The following is a 19,821-nucleotide window of genomic DNA, read 5'->3' as shown; positions in this document are numbered from 1 at the left end:
AAATGTATGAGGACTTCTACGCTGCTGTTCTTTAATTATGGATGACAGATCACTTTATCTCATTATTCAAGGAAATGCAATGTAAGAGGTAATCAACATAAACACTTGAAAGAGTCTAACTACTCTTATTACTACCATTTGATGGCATGAATATTGTTTCAGAAATGATTCCCTTTATGGTGAGAGGGGAAGAAAGAAAAGCTTCCTCAAAGAGCAAACAACCACAGTCTTGTTCACCCATCAATACTTCAAACTATTTCTCATTCTTTTTACTATTTTTCAATTCTTACTGTGCTCATAAAGGTTTTCAAATTCTCATGCAGAGCATCTGATGCACTTTGGAGTCACAATTACTACAAGGAAAACTAAAGTTACTATATCAAGATACCAAACAGCAGCAGGGTAAGGGCTAGAGGCTTTGTTCAGCTTTCCCGTTCTTTCGAACTCAATTTCAGACATTGTTATGCAATGGTATATGTTTTGTATTCACTGTCAAAATCTTGCAGCCCACATGGCATTTCAAACAGGTTAGACAGAGTATCATAGTATCATCATAGTATCGTGCGAGTTGGAAGGGACCTTAGAGATCATCGAGTCCAACTCCCGGGTTTCGAGCCCCCTGTGTAGCGAAGCAACACTTCTACCCCTGCGCCACAGGGGGGATTCGAACCCAGGCCCTCTGGTGCCGCAAGCAGCGGCTTATTCCACTGCACCACTGGGGGCACAGAGTAGTTTAGCAACATTGCATCTTTCTGTTCAGTCAAGCAATCTTGACTTGAAATGTCACCTAAGGTCTACTGTTGGACTATTAGAAATAATTAGCTGGATAAAAAGAAATCTGCATCTTCTTTTTTTTGTGTGTGGTTTTGTTGTTATTCTTGATATTGGTTTGTTTTTAATACGTATTTCAGCTCATTACATATTTTAAGTTCTTTCTTAATTTTCTATGTAATGTTATGTTATTGTTGCTGTTGTTCCTTTGGGTACAGTTCCATAGTCTCATTTTTTCTAGTTAGTTTTGTTTGTTTTTCTCAGTTATGCCCATTTATTACTCTTCTAACTTTGGATCTTTTGTATTTTTTCATGTTGACACTTGCTCTTTTTCTGCTTATACTCTTTCTTTCCCCTTGCTCTTACAAATCTTTTATGCCACTAACCTTTTGGCCCTTTCTGTATCAAAGACAAAGCAGTCTAGCAGAAGCTCTCCTAAACTGGGGTCATGTACAAAAGAGCAAATTTCAATTTGCAATTCCCCGTTCCTTCAGCTTTCTATGTAGGGATTGTCTTCCAGCCAAACATAAGGTTTAGGTCTCAACTGTGTTTATTCCTAAAGGAATTTGATGTGATGCACCCCAACTGATGATCTAATGAGATCTTGGTGATAAGTTCTATGGATCCATTTTATTTTTTTTTTTTTAAGCCTAGGCATTGCTATATGATTGCTTGTAGTTCATAATTTTTCCAGTACATTGCCTACAGAGTTTCTATCCATTCAAACAGAATAACCGGTTCTCAAAACTGAAAGTTGTTTACTATACTTCAGTATTTCTGTAGCACACTCAAAATAAAAATTTCACTCATGTCTTATCATAGTGGCATTTCTGCCACATGCCCAGATGAAAACAGTCCTTAGATCCAAGCTGTCTCAGCTATCTATCCACTAATTTTCTGTAGGATTTCAGTAAAACAAGATTACTACTTTTGACTCCAGAGATTTTCCCGTCCTTTCCCAAATATTTTCAACTTATGAAAGTTGTCCTCCTCTTCTAAAATCTTATCTCCATGAATAAACTTGATGAATAGCAGACTGTCATTGTACTTGAAAACAGGAAGCATTTACAAAAGCTTCTTCTTTAGGGGAGAAAAGTCTTTCCTGCCTCTCCACTTACTCCAGCTGGTCTTCTATCTATTTCCGAAAATGAAGCAGTCTTTCTGCTTTGAGTGGAGCTTTGGTTTGAACATAGATAGGGGAAAAAAAAAATAAAAATAAAAAAAAAAAAAAAAATCAGAACCATCTGATAATGTCAAAAATATTCTTTTTCATTTTTTTTCATGTGAAATGAATTTTTGCAAACTTTATATTGGATGATCAAAGCCCACCAAACATTATATTTTTTTCCTTGAAATCAAAAGTTGGAACAGATCTGAAATTACATTTCTATTAAAAAAAACCCTCAAGAATCAAAGAATAAAAGTCAAAATGCCCTTTGAAACTACAGAATTCCTTTTGGAAATGAAAATTCCTGGTTCTGAATGATTTTTTAAGTGCTGTCTGTCACTTGGATTCTGCACTGAGAGAGAAATGTTGAAATGCACTGTGTTAAGAACATAATGTGCTCATTTGCTTTATCCGAGATGGAGATTACTATTAAAAATGAAGGTCACAAAGAAGTTATCAACTAATTAACATTTTCAAATAGACACAGATACATTCTGATTGTCAGAAGCTGTTTTAATTCATGCCAGCTGAGCAGGAACAAGGGAACATTGGAGAGTAACATTTTACATAAAAATAGTTAAAGTTGTACCTATCTCATTTAATAGAAGACCTCTTGTACTACTGCAATCCTCTGTGGGATGTGTACACACACTACAAAAGCATTCTGGTGTCAGGTTATGAGACCTACTTTAACAAGAACTCTTTCAAGGACCTAAGACTACATAGACCATAAACACGTTAAGGACAATTCAGAAAAACATTCTCACTTCAACAGCTTTTCCAAAATTATATCTCACTCTTCTTGAGTTTTGGCCATCTGTGGAACTCTGTTCAGTCACTGTCCTAGATATGGAGTGATGCTCTCTCATTAAGATTTCTTTTTTGGACTCCACATTCTTACATGCACACAGATATAAGAACACACATGAGCACATGAACATGTATTATTTTTATTATTTCTTAGATTACTACTGAAACAATTTGCACATTTTCTCCAGTATCTTTTCTGATGTGGTGGGTTCCATCTTGGATAGCTGCTGGACACCAGCTCAACTACTCCCTCACTACTCCTCAACAGGGAATGGAAAAAAGAAAAACAGAAAATCATGCGTGTCAAAATAAAGTAATCATTTACCAATTGCCATCACAGACAAAAAAAGACTGTACTTAGGAAAAGATAATTTAATCTATTGCCAATTTAAAAGATATATAATAATGGGGGAAAAAACAAAACAAACAAACAAACAAACAAAGCTAAAATACTTATTACTCTAGGTTTAACCTTCATTCTCTGTTTTGTTTCTTCCTCACTGTACTCAAACTGGCAGCTGAGGAAGCATCTCAAAAAACATCTAACAAAGCAACCTGGTTTGTATTTCATTCTTCTGAAAAGAAATGTGAGGAAAAAGACTTGTGAGTTAATCTGGACATACAAAAAACAAATAATAATAATAATAATAATAATAAAATAAAAAAATAAAAATTAAAAAAAAAAAAAAAAGAAAAATAATTTTCTGTGGGTGAGTAAAAGCCATAGCTGATTTAGGTTGAAAAAAACATCCAAACCATTTTTGCAACATTGCCAATTTTTAAGTTTCTTCAGTGTATCACCTTTTATGTTTGCATTTCTAAACATAGAAAGAGAAGAATTTCTTTCCTCAGAAAAATAGCTGTGCAAGTATTGCCTACAGTCCATGAATATTCTCTTTTCTAACACAGCATACTGTTGGCAGAGAAGAAAAGAAACTGCTAGCTGATACTAAATTTTCTGAGGACATAATTCTGTTATTCATGTCCTTTAGTGGTACTATTAGCTTACTGGCAAGCTGCAGGTATTTTAAAGCTATTTTTTAATCACTCACAGATTCAGACAAATAAAAGAAAGCATCAATATTATGTAAACTGTAATATCTACATCAGATATGCTTGATTTTTTTGGTTGTGAGCTACAAATTTTCTATAGGGTTATAGCTTTTATGTTCTCCTCAGCTGCCATATGGCATGGAATTTGTGACTTGGCAAACAAAAATATTCAGTCCAATGAGAGAAATACAGAAATTTCCCCAAAACTGACTTGAGCTGTGGAATGCTGTCGTTGAAAGAAAATATCATCTTCATAACAGTCTTCAGCATTCTAATTTTGTTATTATTATTTCAAAAGAACAGGGAAGTAGGGGAAAAAAAAGTTAATGTGCATTCAGTTTTTATGACCATATTCTGTGTAAGTCATAGAATCATAGAATCATAGAATCATAGAATCAAAGAATCACAAGGTTGGAAAGGACCTACAAGATCATCTAGTCCAACCATCTTCCCTTTACCACACCTACAGAAAAACCACTAAATCATATCTCCTAGCTCCCTATCCAGATGCCTCTTGAACACTGCCAGGGATGGCGACTCCATCACCTCCCTGGGCAGCCATTCCAGTGCCTGACCACTCTCTGAGAGAAAAAGATCCTTCTTATGTCCAGTCTAAACCTCATCTGATACAACTTGTGGCCATTTCCTCGGTTCCTGTTTGTTGCCTGGGGGAAGAGGCCAAGCCCCTCCTCATCACAACCTCCCTTCAGGACATTGTGGGGTGCAATGAGGTCTCCCCTGAGCCTCCTCTTCTCTAGGCTAAACAATCCCAGCTCCCTGAGCCGCTCCTGATAAGACTTGTGCTCCAGACCCCTCAAAAGTTTTGTTGCCCTTCTCTGGACACATTCCAGGGACTCAGTGTCTTTCTTGTAGTGAGTCCCAACACAGAGACTAAATCAAGCCAGATCAATAGATGCATTCCTCAAAGAATATTCTTTATTTTGCACCCAGATAAACAGTTCAGCTGAACACTATTAGTGATAAAATTGTCCCTAAATATTCACTGTTTCAGGATTACTTTTACAGTTCACTTTAGCACACAGGCAGCCTCTGTTTAACTAGCCAAAAATAATCTAGATTGCTGATTGCAAAGACCTTCAGAATTTGATGCATTGTGACAAAGCCTTTTTACAACCTTATTCTGCTGATTCGGTTCAGGGAAAAAGTATTCCTCTCCTCTAGTCATGCTGTTCAGATAACTAGAAACAGAAGGAACTGTTACACTTATGTAGGTAAAATCATGTGCAAACTCTTGCTATGTACTATGAGGAAAGAGATACAACAGGACTTAACATGCTCTAATATTTCTGCTTTCCCTACTCCCTCATATATCTGGTATGGCCAAATTAGAAAATGTGTACTTCAACATCTCACGTGACTGAAAACCATCCAACTTTATAGATCAGGGAGGCTACATGACCACAAGTTATTGGAAGGAACTCCAGTCTAGAGTGGCTAAGGGTATTTAAAAAAAATAAAATAAAATAAAGTAAAATAATTTTTTTTTATTTTATTTTTAATAGAGAAAGTGAGATACACCAACAATACTTGTCCAAAAGCACAGTAAAGAGTTTTTTCACAGTCAGTCACCAGTCCTTATTAAGAAGTTAAAGATCTATACAATTTTAGCTGTTAGACTGCCTGCATTTGTGCAGAAATTTGTGAGATCTACATTAGGTTAGCAAAATGCATCCTGATATCTTGAAAATTGCTTAGAAATAATAGCTTGAGGTATTATAGAGGGCTTTACAAAAGCTTTCGTTTGCTTCTAGACCATGAATTACACACAATGAATTGGCTCACAGTTTGTTTTTTAATTGCTTATACTTTCATTGTGATCAGATGTCCTCGGGAAACAATTTTCATTCAAAATAAATGTTTATTAAAAAAAATTTAAAAATTTGTAGTTATTGTTTAACATAAATGATTTGCCAGATAGTTGGATAAGTTTAATAAGGATGAAAAAAGTACAACATTACATGTTTTTACAAAATGTAACTAATTTTTACAAAATCATTTTAAAAATGAGGTTGAGACGGAATATTTTTTTTTCAGTTTGACTTAAGAAGACAACCTTTGATGTTGTCTTCTAAACAGAAAATCAGGTTAGTGCATAATTTAAGCCAAACTTGAAAGTCATAATAGTATTTTACACATAGTAGATAACTAGTTTTTAAGTGTACAGTCTCTTCTGAGGCCATGTTATCCTTAAAACTGTTTTATTTCAAGAAAAACATTAATGCTGTACTGTGTTTCAAAGGTAAGTGCTGTTCCCTGTAAATTTCTAATATTTATCCAAAGCATGGAGTTTAAGTTATACTGATTTCAGTCTTAGTCATAAGGAAGATATGACTTTACTTTTTGCCTGAAGAGGATAAAAGTGGATTTATCTATCAGATGTTGTTTGACTTTTTACCAAATACAGTACTGAAAATACTATATATGATTTCTAAGAAATACATGCCTTCTTAGAATTCTTTAATTCCTTTTTGGTGCCCATTTAGGTACATCTGTTATTCAAGTGACAGCCACAGATGCTGATGATGCCAATTATGGAAATAGTGCCAAAGTGGTGTACAGTATTCTTCAGGGACAGCCATATTTCTCAGTGGATCCAGAAACAGGTTAGCAACTCACATGGTTCTGGTTTTTGAAATGACAGAGAGTAGATACAGGGATGAAGATGTTTCTCACTTTTACTTAAATACTGCATGATATAACTTGACATAAAGCAAATAATCTTCTTACAATTGAAAGTTGTAATCCATAAAAGTATAACTTTTTTATTAAAAAAAACATTGTTTTGGATGAATTATTTCATTGTTTGATATGAATATGGCTTATGGAAGACAATTGGTAACTCTAAACTCAATTGTTTAGAATGTAGATTATTGGAAGGGGCCCAAAGACTCCTGCATATATACATATGCACTTCTACCCCCTGCGCCACAGGGGGGATTCGAACCCCGGACTACCGGTGCTGCAAGCAGCAATTCTACCACTGCGCCACCGGGGCACACAAAGGTGTTGAAGAAGGTAGAACGTTTGAGGAATATCTGAGTGCTCATCTTTGATTTTGGGATTATCTTTATTCTTATCCAATTTGCTTTTTAATGTTACACTCATTAACATGCTGAGTTATGGCATTCAGAACCCAGTAAATCAACTCTGAATCAGATATAAATGCTGTAACTGCTACACTAGAAAATTTTGGGTTTTGTTTTTTTTTGTCCTGTTTTACTATCTTTCTGGGAGTGGGAAATCCGTAGACTCAAACAAACGACAACAACAAAATTCATGTAATGGTAATGAGTGCCCTCCTCTGAAAAAGGGCAGGTATTCAAATCCTCCAAGGGAAAAAAGACACTGTATTTAAATTCTTCCACTTCAACAGAGAAAGTAATCATCATTTCAGCCCTGCAAAACCACCATATTTATAATTAAAAAACAAACAAAAACAAACAAACAACAACAAACAAACAAACAAAACACACAAACACACAAAAACAAGCAACAAAAAAACTTCTAAGGCTCTGAAATATCCGTATATCTATTTTAATGGTAAGAACCTTTGTGGTCTGGATCCCAAGAGGATTTATTTGATCTTTCTTCAGGTTAAGAGATTTTTATTTTCTCACCTGAGTTTTTTGTGTGCTATGTAAGGGTTTGATTCAAGATATTTAAATTATATCTGTGAAATTCTTGATATCAAGCACCTAAAAATGTTTTCCAGCTTTAGCTTTATAGTCTTTTCCAACTCTTTATTAGCTGTAGCCCTGGTTGACTATCATTGCCCCCACCAGTCTTTAAAATCTATGGATCTACTAGAGCTTAAAATAATAAAACCAGGATGTGGCAGAGATAATAATTATTCTATAATATCAAACCCTCTACAGGGCTGGACATTTCGTATTGCATTAAAATAATAGCCAGGGATGGTAGCTGAAAAATGTTAATTAATTCAACAAACATGCTTTTGCCATTGAAATAAATACTAATTTAGAATATTAGAAACAAAGAATAATATAATTAATATTTCTTATATTTGAAAAATCAGAAGTGTGCCTTCTACCATGTGTCTCCTTTTTCTTTTTTCTCTAAGGCATAATCAAAACTGCTCTACCAGACATGAGCAGAGAAAACAGGGAACAGTATCAAGTGGTCATCCAGGCCAAAGACATGGGAGGCCAGATGGGAGGATTATCAGGGACCACCACAGTGAACATCACGCTGACTGATGTCAATGACAATCCACCTCGATTTCCTCAGAGTATGGAGCACTAAGAGAACTGTTGCTTTCCAATGACATTCTCTAGATCAGCTACTTCACTTTCACCTTCTGTGATCTTTTATTCTCCCCTTCCTCCACCTCCCCCCCCCCCCCCCCCTTTTTTTTTAATAATAAATATTAGGCCACTGTTGTGTCTATTTATGTTGCAGCATCATAAAGGCAAAATGATTTTTCTTTTTTTTTTTTTTTTTCTTTTCTTTTTTTTTTTTTCAAGATGTCACAATGTTTTCTGCAACTATAAGCTTACTTCACCTTCTTATTCTGCTTGCAGGAATGTTAGTTGTAAAAATAGACTAGGATAACAGCAGGGTTTTCAGAACCTTTACTGAAATTTAATAACAAAATATAGGATTGAGTTTATAAGTCCCAAACTTTTATCCAAGTAGTTCAACAAATTTTCTCGTATACAACCTTTCACAAGCAGAATTGGTCAGGAGATATGCTTTGCTGGAAGTCTTAAGTATTTGCTTCAGGTACTTGTAATCCGTACTTAATTCCTCATGAAGACTGCTTTGTATAATCTAGTCTGTATTTGTCATGCAACTGAGGTTTTCAAAAATATCTCTTTCTGTATAATGATTTTGACAAACAATAAAAAACTGCACAATATAGAAAGCTTCATTAAATACTACAGATTCTTTCATCCTAGGCTACTGGTTTAAATCCAGTTCCATGTGACAGTCAGTGTCTACTAACTGCTTGACAGGCTGCAGATGTAATAAATTTACAGCCTCAGTTCAGTGTCTGCTAGAAGAATATCCATGTTGTAAAATTTGAATTGCTTGTTGGCACTGATTAGAGACCTGACTGCCTCTCTTTATGAATTCACCAAAGTATGAACTAACAAGGCTGAACTCTCTCCCAGACTTACAGGAACGTGAAAAGTTCTTCTGTACTATATAATAAGTACACAATAAATACACTCAAAATAATATAAGCAGATCAACCTAGAAGAGATTATTTGAAATGTTAGAAAGCTCAGACAGAATAGGAGAGAGGATTCTTGAAACTTGCTTCCATTCTTCCTAATTGATTTGTTTTAAAAAGAGAAGAGAGAGAATGTAACCAGTGCTCTTATGAAGAAAGAATAACTTGAATTCATAATCAGAGTTTACTTAGTAAGAATAACTTTCACATGGAAAACTCACAGTATAGGTTTCAACTAAACTTCCTGCTTGATTTTAGGAAAGGATACTCTTTATTAGAGTGCAGTGTAGCCCATTCTAGGCTTTGTTGCTGAATAAAATTAAATAAAATTAAACAAAACAAAACTAAATAAAACGATGAACAGAACTACAAAATGATGTTAGTTTCTCAGTCTCCTTAGCCTTCATTCCATAACAATGCTCTTGAAAGATTAGCTGAAGCCTGAAATCTATAGAACTTCTGATAATTATGATTAGCTTTGGTTTTGGTACATAACTGTAGAGAAATTCACACAATTTGATGCTTCATACAATATGCCATGTAGCTTTCTATGTAGAACACCACTGAAGAACATAGACTGGCCATACGTGATTTGCTGTGGGATCTCCTCAGGGGAGCAATTTTCATTTCCTTGATCCTACCTTTCTATTTTCTTTCTACTCAAAAGGGTGATTTTAGAACTTCTAGGGAAACCGAATATATAGAAACATCTGAAGATTTTAATTTATTCTAAGATAAATAAGAACATACCTTCAAATTAATACACAATTTTGGAGATTATGTCTTTCCAAAGGCAATTATTTTTTATTATCTTTTATGTGAGTACAAATGTGGCCCAAAGTATAAGGCAAATAGCAACTAGAGGCAACAGAAATTATTGTGATGTTGCTGAAGAACTGAAGACTGACTTGTTAGAGTAAATAAAAGAACAAAAAAATGGCAGAGATCACTGTGAAGTACTGGATGTTTGGATTGCAATAAGAAGAAACTGATTTTGTCTTGTTCTAGTTTCCGGAATGTTTGTTCACTGTCCTTCACACTTGAAAAACAGACCAAATTTAAATGCTGAATTTATATGACACACTAATGAAAATCTTACATATCCTGGATGCAGTTGGACTCTAAATCAAACTAGCCACCTCACATCCCAAAAATATGTAGCACTTATGCAGCACCACAAAAATAAGGGATCTTTTCAGATGCAAAAAACAATTAAGGCAGTCATTTATTGTGGAAGAAGCCGTAAGTAGCATGATTAAATTTGTTCCCACAGTATTCCCAGTTCACCTGACAATCCTTTGACTTTGAGTAAGCCTTCAAACTTACGGTTAGCTGCCAAGAATCCTAACTTTCGTCACATTTTCCGCTTTCTTCAAGAGAATAACATTTATTCTACTCTGTGTTGGCTGCAGTCAAAGAGTCTACTGTTGAGCTTTCACTTAGATAGCAAATTTGTAACAATTAATAAAATTTAGCATCAAGCATTAGCTTCCATTTTGTTACACATCTATATACATATAGGATATTTCCAGAGGCAATGTCTTATACTCTGTACGTTTCAAGGTACAGACTCCCTCAGCACTCAGTTGTCTACTTTGGCCCTTTTGCATAAAAGAAAACTTTAGGACTCTGCAAGGGTCTTAAATAAAAGCAAAGCATGTGTAAATGCAGGAAACAGCCAACAGGCTAGTTAAAAGAAATACACTTTTCTGTACTGTACTTCAGGTTAATGGAAAATGATGTGTGTGTGTATACATATATATATACACACACACACACACATATTTCAAATATTCTTTAGCTCATAACAGAAAATATTGACTTAGAAATATTTGTGTCTTGCCAGCAGTGAAGAATCTTAATTGTCTAGTTCTTAATGCTCTAGAAGACTATCTGATTAATACTTTTTCTGTGACAGTGTGTCTTAATAGCAAGATTTTTATGGTGAGTGTCAACAAAATATATATAAATTCTATATAAATTCACATTTCATATACATAGGAAAGATTAAAATGTCTGTGTAATCACAGACATAATCAGAATTCTTTCTAGTAAAACCTGATTATAAAAACATTAAATGACACCAAGCATTGAAAGAGCACAAAAAGCATGTGCAGAGTAAATTAAAGAAAATCTGAAAGTATCTGCATTTTAATTAACTATAGCAATTAATATGAACATGTATCCAAATTCTTTTTATCATGACTCTTTATTATGTATTACCAATAATGTACAAATGAATTGTTTTAGGTAGAAACCTGAAATGAATATACATTTTCAAAATATCAAAAGAGGAAAAATATAGCCTATTCTGTCTTAGTCTCCTGCTTTCTACAGCTCTTCTGCCTCGAGGAAACAAAACAAAATCTGCTACTTGCAAATATATCTGGCAACATTTCTGGAGAACTGAGGAAAATAATAGTTAACGAATCAACATTAGAATCACTGCCATATTTTTGAGCTTCTCTGTTCCAGTACTAAAAACATTAAAAACACTGTACTGAATGGCTTTGAAGAATCATTTGAAATTTTTGTGGCAGTTTGTCAATCAACTCCAAGTCCTGTTTACTACAAGTTTAGTATAATGACTAATGGCATTTTTCTTCATGTAATTAAAAAAAAAAAAAAACAAAAAAAAAAACAACAAAAAAAAAAACAAAACAAAAAAAAAAAAACAACAACAAAAAAACAGGTGAAACTGAAGATGTGTATTATTCAGAAGAACAAAGTTTCTTAAAATAAAAAGTTTGATTTTGCTCTTTCAGGCACGTACCAGTTCAGCTCTCCTGAATCTGCACCACCTGGGACTCCTCTTGGCAGAATTAAAGCCAATGACCCTGATCTGGGTGAAAATGCAGAGATTGAGTATAGTATCTCCAATGGGGATGGATCAGACATGTTTGATATTGTCACTGACAAGGATACACAGGAAGGGATTATAACTGTCAAAAAGGTTTATTTTTTTCTCCTTCTCTTTTATATGTACTTATCTCTCCAGGTGTTGTGGTTATTTTTCCAGGGAAAGGGAGGGTAGATCTCACAAGGGGTCAAAGCTGCCAAAGAGTTGTTCTATTAGTTTTGTTCTTCTCTTTCTTCAGAAGATATCTGTTATTTTCAAGTCTCAAGGGAAATTTACTGGCACGTCACTTCACATAAAGCAATATTTCAGTGGCAGCTGTTTGCTCAATATATGTACTCTCACACAGTACTTTCAAATTAGGACTGTGTGAACCTGGAGGGGTTCAGTTCACAGTGGGGTCTGCCAGCTGAATGGTGTAGTGGTACTCACAGAGGCTGGAGGCTCACCTACAGTTTGATGATCTTACATTTATTGCCTGTCACTTGGTAATATGTTTGAAAATCAGGTACACCCATAACCTTAAATCTGTTTTGGTTTAAGTCCAGCCTTGGTGAAACTTAAGTTCTTAGATATTATGTCAATTGAGGTCTTAAGAGCAAAGAAATTGATAGAAATTTAACTCAAAATGCCGTCTCTGACAGATTGGTTGGTTGCGTTTTTATGGTTCAGACTGTTGAAATATGAACACTGTTTTTAGTTCTGTTCTTAATTGATCAGTAACAGTGAATTGCTATATGTATATGTAACATGAATATACATATATGGAAACAATGTATATGTTAATTGCTGAGTGTACATTTGTGCACATATCCATGCATGTAAATGTATACATACAAATATACGCATAGACAGGAAATCAGATCTCACATTTTTTCTTTTCACTGTGGAATGTGGAGGGTAAGAATAAGTTGTATCAGGGTTGCTCCTGATGCAGGATAGGCAAGAATAGGTGATAATATGGGAGGAGACAGAAGAGTGGAAATAGGGCAGAGTTACTTAAAGATCTGGGATTTTGTTCTGTAAGAATGAGAAAAATAAGGACATTTGCACCTCCTACTTGTGGAAGGAATCCATCTTACCTGTTTCTTTCTCTATTTCTATTATTGTATAGATAAATCTTCCTGGGCTTCAATGAATCTGAACAAGTAGTAGACAAAGGAATCATAAGTTGTCTTGCTGCCATGTATAATTTGCACTTTTTCTTATACTTAGAAAATGCTATTTTCCCTAGGGTGTATTACAATTTTGAGATTTTATATTTTTTTCTCTGAAAAATGCTTAGACATTTAATCCATCATTGTAAAGCTGACTCATAATTCTTGCAAAATGATACAATTTTCTTTATTAATTTTATTTGCTCCCTAGCAGCTGGATTTTGAAAAGAAGATATTATACACCTTAAGAGTGGAAGCAACTAACACTCATCTGGATCCCCGTTTTCTTCAGCTGGGGCCATTCAAAGACACAGCTCTGGTCAAAATTTCTGTAGAAGACATAGACGAACCTCCAGTGTTCACTAGGTCCTCATATTTAATAGAAGTAGATGAAGATGCCAAGGAAGGAAGTATTATTGGGCAGGTTGTAGCCCAAGATCCAGATGTAACAAAGAATACAATAAAGTAAGTCATTATATGCTGTTAAATGCCTTAAATATTAGTTAAATCTCACACAAAGCATGATGAGAGTGCAATATAGCAGAGAACATCTTTGGGAGCTTGTAATGACAAGCAGTTATAAAGTGATAATCACATCTGAAATGTATGTCCTTTGATGGATAAATTCTTCAGGAACTAAATTGCAAAAATATTATCTAAGAATACTCATTTTTAGTTTTATTTCATTGTTTACTGTGTAAGTTCAAACATAATTTTGAATAACAATCTAATAGGCTGTCCACATAAATAATTTACCTTTCATTCCACTCAGTCTTAAAAAAGACATTTCTCTGTATTTGTAACATACTGCATTTCTCTGGCACCTACAGAAAATCTTAGGACTATCTGTTTATAAAACACTCTTGATTAACTTCAGTTAAACTCACAAAATGTTTGTAGGTGGCTGTACACTAAACTGGAAACTGTACCAAGAAACAATGAAGCTCAGATGTAACATGTCTTAACAGATATTCTGTGGATCGACACACTGACCTGGATAGAATATTCAACGTCTATTCAGGAAATGGATCCTTATTCATCTCAAAGCCACTTGACCGGGAAGAAACTCCCTGGCACAACATCACTGTCATAGCAACTGAAATCAGTAAGTTGGAGTAATTTACCTAAGAATATTGGATTTGAGAAATACAGGAATACTACAGTATTTATGATATAGACTTGCCTTTCTTCTTATATTATCAATACACAAATTATCTTTCCATGTGTATCTGTTTAAGGATTATCTTTCCCCTTTGTGGAAAGATAATTTGGAATTTTCAGACTCATCAAAACTGGTTTCCTGAGAATTCCCAGTAAATCATTTACTCTAGAAAAAGTGCATCTCAGCCAGCCAGTAACAGGCATCAGGGGGAAATTTTCTAATGTTTAGAAAGATTGTTACCTTTTCTTCACACAATGCTTCTTCACTGCTTGATCAAATATTGGCTCAATTTTCAAAAAAATGTAGTAAATGAGTCATCTCCAGATATAGCTTGATGCCAGAGGTCAAGCTTGCCAGTACTGATTTTAATATCTGCACAGAACCACTTTGTGATTTTACTTTTTTAGAAGGGACATCATTTTTTTTCCTTCTTCTTCTTCTTTAGTTGACTCAAAATGTTCTTGACAGCTCAGCCTTGAGAAACAGACCTTGAAATGAATCATTTACTTCAACAATGTATGGAATACAAGTCAAACATCAGTAACAACTCAGTGGCCAGTTAAGCAAATCTCTTAAGCAGACTTTGAATTATTTCAAAATTCAAGCAGTATAATGGAAGAAAGTTTTCCATGTATTTCTGGGGCTTTTAATCATGTGCAAAATACAAGAGTAGAAAGTTAAGGATATTTGTTTTCATGTTATGAAGATAAATGCCTATTTCCAGTGTCAATTTTGGGAGGGGGAGACCGGGGGGAAAGATTATTTCAGGTCTTTTCACAAATTGTACAAAACTTTGCATTGTACATAGTACACTGTAATCATTTTCTTGTTTCAGGTAATCCTAAACAAAGTAGCCAGATACCTGTCTTCATCCGGATTTTAGATATAAATGATCATGCACCAGAATTTGCCAAATACTATGAAACATTTGTCTGTGAAAATGCAAAAGCAGGACAGGTAAATGAATATGTTATTTGAAAATTGTAGTGAAACTATTAAGGAATATCATAGTAGAGACTTGAGAATGTCTACATTTCAGCAACTGCAAAACAAGCCAAAAACCTCTTTATTCCCTGCCTACTGCAGTAGGTACAACTTGTTTATGAAAAGATTTTAAGAGATAAAGATGAGGGATTTTATGTTAATACGGAATCACATAGTATAACAAAATAATTATTTAGTGAGTTTTTTCATCCTTAATATGAGAAAATATTTTTCACATCCATTTATGCATAATGCTACAAAAATCTTTGTACTCCATTTCCTTTGCAAAGCTTTTCAAAGCCTTATTTGACATAACCACACCTTCAAGTACATAAACACAGGAACATATTTTACTATGCTCCAGTAAAGCAGATGTAGAATAAAAGCAAAATAATAATAATAAAAAAATATTTTAAATAAATAAAAATGTAAGTACATGAATAAAAAAAGCTAATAACTGTTTTCTTTGCAAGTTTTATTAAATTCTGAATTGAGCTGAATGTGAGCAAAACTCATGTATATCCCTTTTAAAATTATTTAAGCAATTCTGTAATTATCTAGAAAGATGATAAGATTTGTGACAGAAAATTAGAAATAATGTATATTTATTATAAGATCAGCCAGCTTTTCTGCATTAAATCTTATGAAGGAAGATAATGATTTGCTAATTTTTAATTCTGAAAGTACTTACCAAGTTCATACCAAATAACTGGACAGAGAATTAGATTATATACCCTGAAATTATCACTCTAGCATATGCTTATATCCACAGCTGAATCCTGAGTTATTTTCTCTCTCATCTTTAAGAGGAGGAAAATACTTGAAATAATTTTCCCTAATGGAAATTTGAGTCTGTTTCTGCTGCAGTAAAGAGAGGCCAGGACAGAATTCTAGATCTTTCTTTCTGTCTTTTGAGCATACGAAAAGACTTTAATGGTCTGAGGAATATGGATACACATCAGGAAATATACTTATTTATAACTTTGTTCTCTGTCCAGAGTTATTCTTATTTACCAAGGCTACAATGACTGCCTAAATGGTACTTGGGATTGATGCGGAATATCTGGTCTTGCAGAACTCTAGAAAGGGCAAGAATGTGCAGTTTACCAAATGTAATGCAAAATGATGTTTTACAACAGGTTTAAGAGGTGGAAAAAAAAAAAAAAAAAAGATATATAAAGGAAAAAGACAAAAATAGAAAAGAGAGAAGTAAAGGAGTTGAATTGAAAGAATCTGCATTCAGTCTACTAATCTGTCATTCATTGCACCCACTACTGGAACTTAGATAAATAGATTATTAAATGCAGAGGATAGTTTGAGTGAAATTGACTGGCTTCAGAGAGGTGCTTGATCATAATTTTAATTATTTTCCAAGAAAGTTCTACTCTATTTGCCCTCTCCCTGGAAGCGTGCCTTCTTCCTGGAAGCATTTAAGGCAAGATTGGATGGGGCTATGAGCAACCTGGTCTATAGGGTGGTGTCTCTGCAGGGGGTTTGGAAATAGATGATCTTAAAAGTCCCTTCCAATTCAAACCATTCTATGATTCCATGATTCTATTTTTTGATACAAATGATGTACATAGATAAATATGCATTTCAAAGGCAGTGATGAATTTAATTAAAACAGTGGAGGAAATTATAATATCAGAAAAATGAACAAGGTACATCTTTCAAAACAACTGAAACTTATGATCAGAGCATACTGTCATAGCTGATAACATAAATTGTCATACAAATGTATCGTTCAATGTTTATAGAATGGGAAAATTTTTTCCCTCAACTCCTGATTATTGAACCCTCATATTTTTGTTTTATGATTTATAACCTCTTTTTTTTTCCAGACTGAATACATTTGGATAATTCTAGTCATTGATTTGAAAGGCTGGCATATGACCTAAATTCTGTCTGTGCAACAAAATCTTTTTGCACAAGATGAAATTGAGACAAATCTTAAAATCTTAGTATAATGGCTGATAACAAAGTAGGTCATGTACTTTAATTGAATAACACAAATCTTCAAAGCTTAGTAATTACTATTTCAATGAAATTAATAATGTGGAATATTATCAGTTAGCAAACTCTGGTTTTGCCATATATGTGAACCAAGTTCAATCCAGTCACAACTCTTTTCTTTCACCAAATAGTCCAGAATACCTCATGAAATATCCAATAGTGCATAAAACTGCATTTACCTTTCCAGCAAATTCTGAGCCTTTCTAAAATATCCACAAGAAAATGAGAAGGCCTGTTAATTATGTGTCTTATTGTTTAGATCTTCCATCCATCTACTTTATCAATTTAATTTCAGATATCATTTTCCTTAATTGGAAAAATCTGCAAATACTAGATAGATCATGTGTATGAAATTTACATGCAGAAGAATGAGAGACCTAGACTTTTCTTCTATTTTTTGAAAGTCAGTTTCCTCATGCAGACATCTGAATGCACACCTGGACATTTACCTGTATTTGAAACTGTTTCAGAAAACAAGTAAACTTTAATACATGAGAATATTTTTGCTTTGGGACGTAAAAATAAGAATGAATGTAGAGATGCAAACTGGAATGTTTATTCTATAGATACTAAATTCCAGATAGCCTATGTTGCTCATGTTTAGCAGCCCACTGTAAGTATGATATAGATATCAAACCATGTTGCATTCAGTTAGTACCATTTCACTTTATTTTAAATATCACCTAAAAATGTTGTCTTATTAGAATCATTATTGCTTCTTCACACATCACAGCAGTGCTTTTACATCTGGTGCCCATAACAGAAGGGATAGACTGAGGAGATAAATATACTTAGTTAATTTCTAAAATATTAATATTTTTTTATTTGTTCTCAACTATTAATCACAGTGCTCTCTATATCCCTGTTGCATAGTAAAACAGTCAGAATGATCCAGTATTGCTCTTTACTGTCTAGTGACATTATTAATTCTCTACATCAGCAGATATTAGAAGCTCCATTTGTTGTGTTTTCAGAAAGAAAATCCTACAGAGTGTCTCCTCCTTTTCTGCCACTGTTTTGTCTCCAGATAACAGTAGTATGATTAGGGAGAAATATTGTCACTAGAGATACATAAACAATAGCATTCATAAGGCTGGAATAGATCTGTCGCCTTGCAAGTCCCATGGACTAATGCACAAGCTATAGAAGAGTATGATGCAGCCTTCCCCTTGAAGAATTTAAAAATCCCTAATCCTCTGATGGTGTGCTGGAGCCCCAGGGACTGCTGTAGGGAAGGCTCTGGTACAAGTTCTCTCATGCCCTTGTCACAGGAATTAATTGTGTCTTTGTAGCTGGATTAGAGGATGAATCCTCTCCATGGAAACCAGGAAGATTTACTTGAAAAGGAGGTTGAATAAGCTGGACAAGTTAGTGACAACAATTCAGCTAATTTCAACATCTACCAATAATATTTAAGAAAACAACCTGGGCTGCTTTTTTGCATTGATGCTATATTCTTTCCTGCCATTCAGTGGCTCTCAAGCATCAGAACAGAGAAAGAATTTATTTTCTCTCTTGGAAAGCTGGCAGATTTTTCATTTCATTACTCTCCATACACTCACTCCTTCCTTTATAAGATGGAGCAGACAGATAACACACTTTTGATGTGGTTGTTGCTAATTATCCATTACAACTAGTTGTACGTTGTCCCTCTCTTCTCCAAGTAGAAACCTATTGACTTGATTTAGTGAGAGACACAAATTCCCTCTTTGTCTCACTTTTAAAATAAGAATAGGAGTTTAATTAAGATCTTTCCAACTTCTGTTAAGAATGCAGACTTGCTTTAAAACTGTCAGCATATGGTTGGCCCAGAGCCAAGGAGTAAAATATTGTTTTGCTTTAGCAAACGTGAAACTTCATTAAGTGGTGGATATTTTAGAATATTTCTGAAGATATAATGCACTAAGATCAAAAGTCTATTCAATCTTACCCATGTGTGTCTGAGCCAGCACTGTAGCGATGCACATTCTATAACACTTTCTGAACACATGAGATGTCACAAGCATGATGAAATTGCTTAGGGAAGCCTATGAACTCTGAAAAGAGATTTCAGGGGTTTAGGATGTTTAGTTCAAGGAGCAGGAGTGCAAGTGATCTTTTGTTCTATAAGTTCAGGGGCAGTGAGGTACATGAAGTGTGCTTGAAAAGCACAAGTAATGAACAATTGGCTCATTGAGGCAGAAACTTTGGGTTCTTTGATCATGGTGCAGTTTACTCGGCCCCAAGCCTGTTGTCTGTGCATGGAACCCACCTGTCTCAAATGAATTCTAGCACAGGAGTTAGCAGGTCTTAATGAAAGAGCTTTAAAATAGCTATGACAAGGGAAGAGAATGAAACAGGGCTCACCAGAGATGAGCCTAGGCGAACAGTGCTTGAGATAAGGGTGAGGCAGATGACTCTGCTGAAGTCCATCTATACCAACTCATGCAGCATGGGCAACAAGCAGGAGGAGATGGAAACGATTGTGCATCAGGTGAACTACGACCTAGTTGCTATTACCGAAACATGGTGGGACCACTCCCATGACTGGAATACTGTGATGGATGGCCACAAGCTCTTCAGAAGGGATAGACGAGGAAGGAAGGTGGTCCTTTATATTAAAGAGTGTTTAGATATTGAAGAGCTTGG

General features: G+C 34.6%; 1 protein-coding gene across 3 annotated transcripts in view; it reads left to right on the top strand.

The window, feature by feature from the left end:
- LOC140247704 (cadherin-9) overlaps window positions 1-19,821 on the top strand; it is a 97,102-nt gene that overhangs the window by 61,893 nt on the left and 15,388 nt on the right. For 2 of the 3 annotated variants that reach the window (XM_072327571.1, XM_072327569.1), the window contains exons 4-9: window positions 6,307-6,426; window positions 7,905-8,072; window positions 11,786-11,973; window positions 13,246-13,499; window positions 14,003-14,139; window positions 15,032-15,153. In XM_072327571.1, coding sequence (XP_072183672.1) covers window positions 6,307-6,426; window positions 7,905-8,072; window positions 11,786-11,973; window positions 13,246-13,499; window positions 14,003-14,139; window positions 15,032-15,153 — 989 coding nt within the window. The remainder of the gene's footprint in view (window positions 1-6,306; window positions 6,427-7,904; window positions 8,073-11,785; window positions 11,974-13,245; window positions 13,500-14,002; window positions 14,140-15,031; window positions 15,154-19,821) is intronic. The other variant, XM_072327570.1, reaches the window with a different exon arrangement.

The sequence above is a fragment of the Excalfactoria chinensis genome, chromosome 2 (genome assembly GCF_039878825.1).
Source record: "Excalfactoria chinensis isolate bCotChi1 chromosome 2, bCotChi1.hap2, whole genome shotgun sequence".
In the NCBI taxonomy this organism is placed as follows: Eukaryota; Metazoa; Chordata; class Aves; order Galliformes; family Phasianidae; genus Excalfactoria; species Excalfactoria chinensis.
Note: the sequence above shows the minus strand (reverse complement) of the source record. Positions and strands in the feature narration are given on the sequence as shown.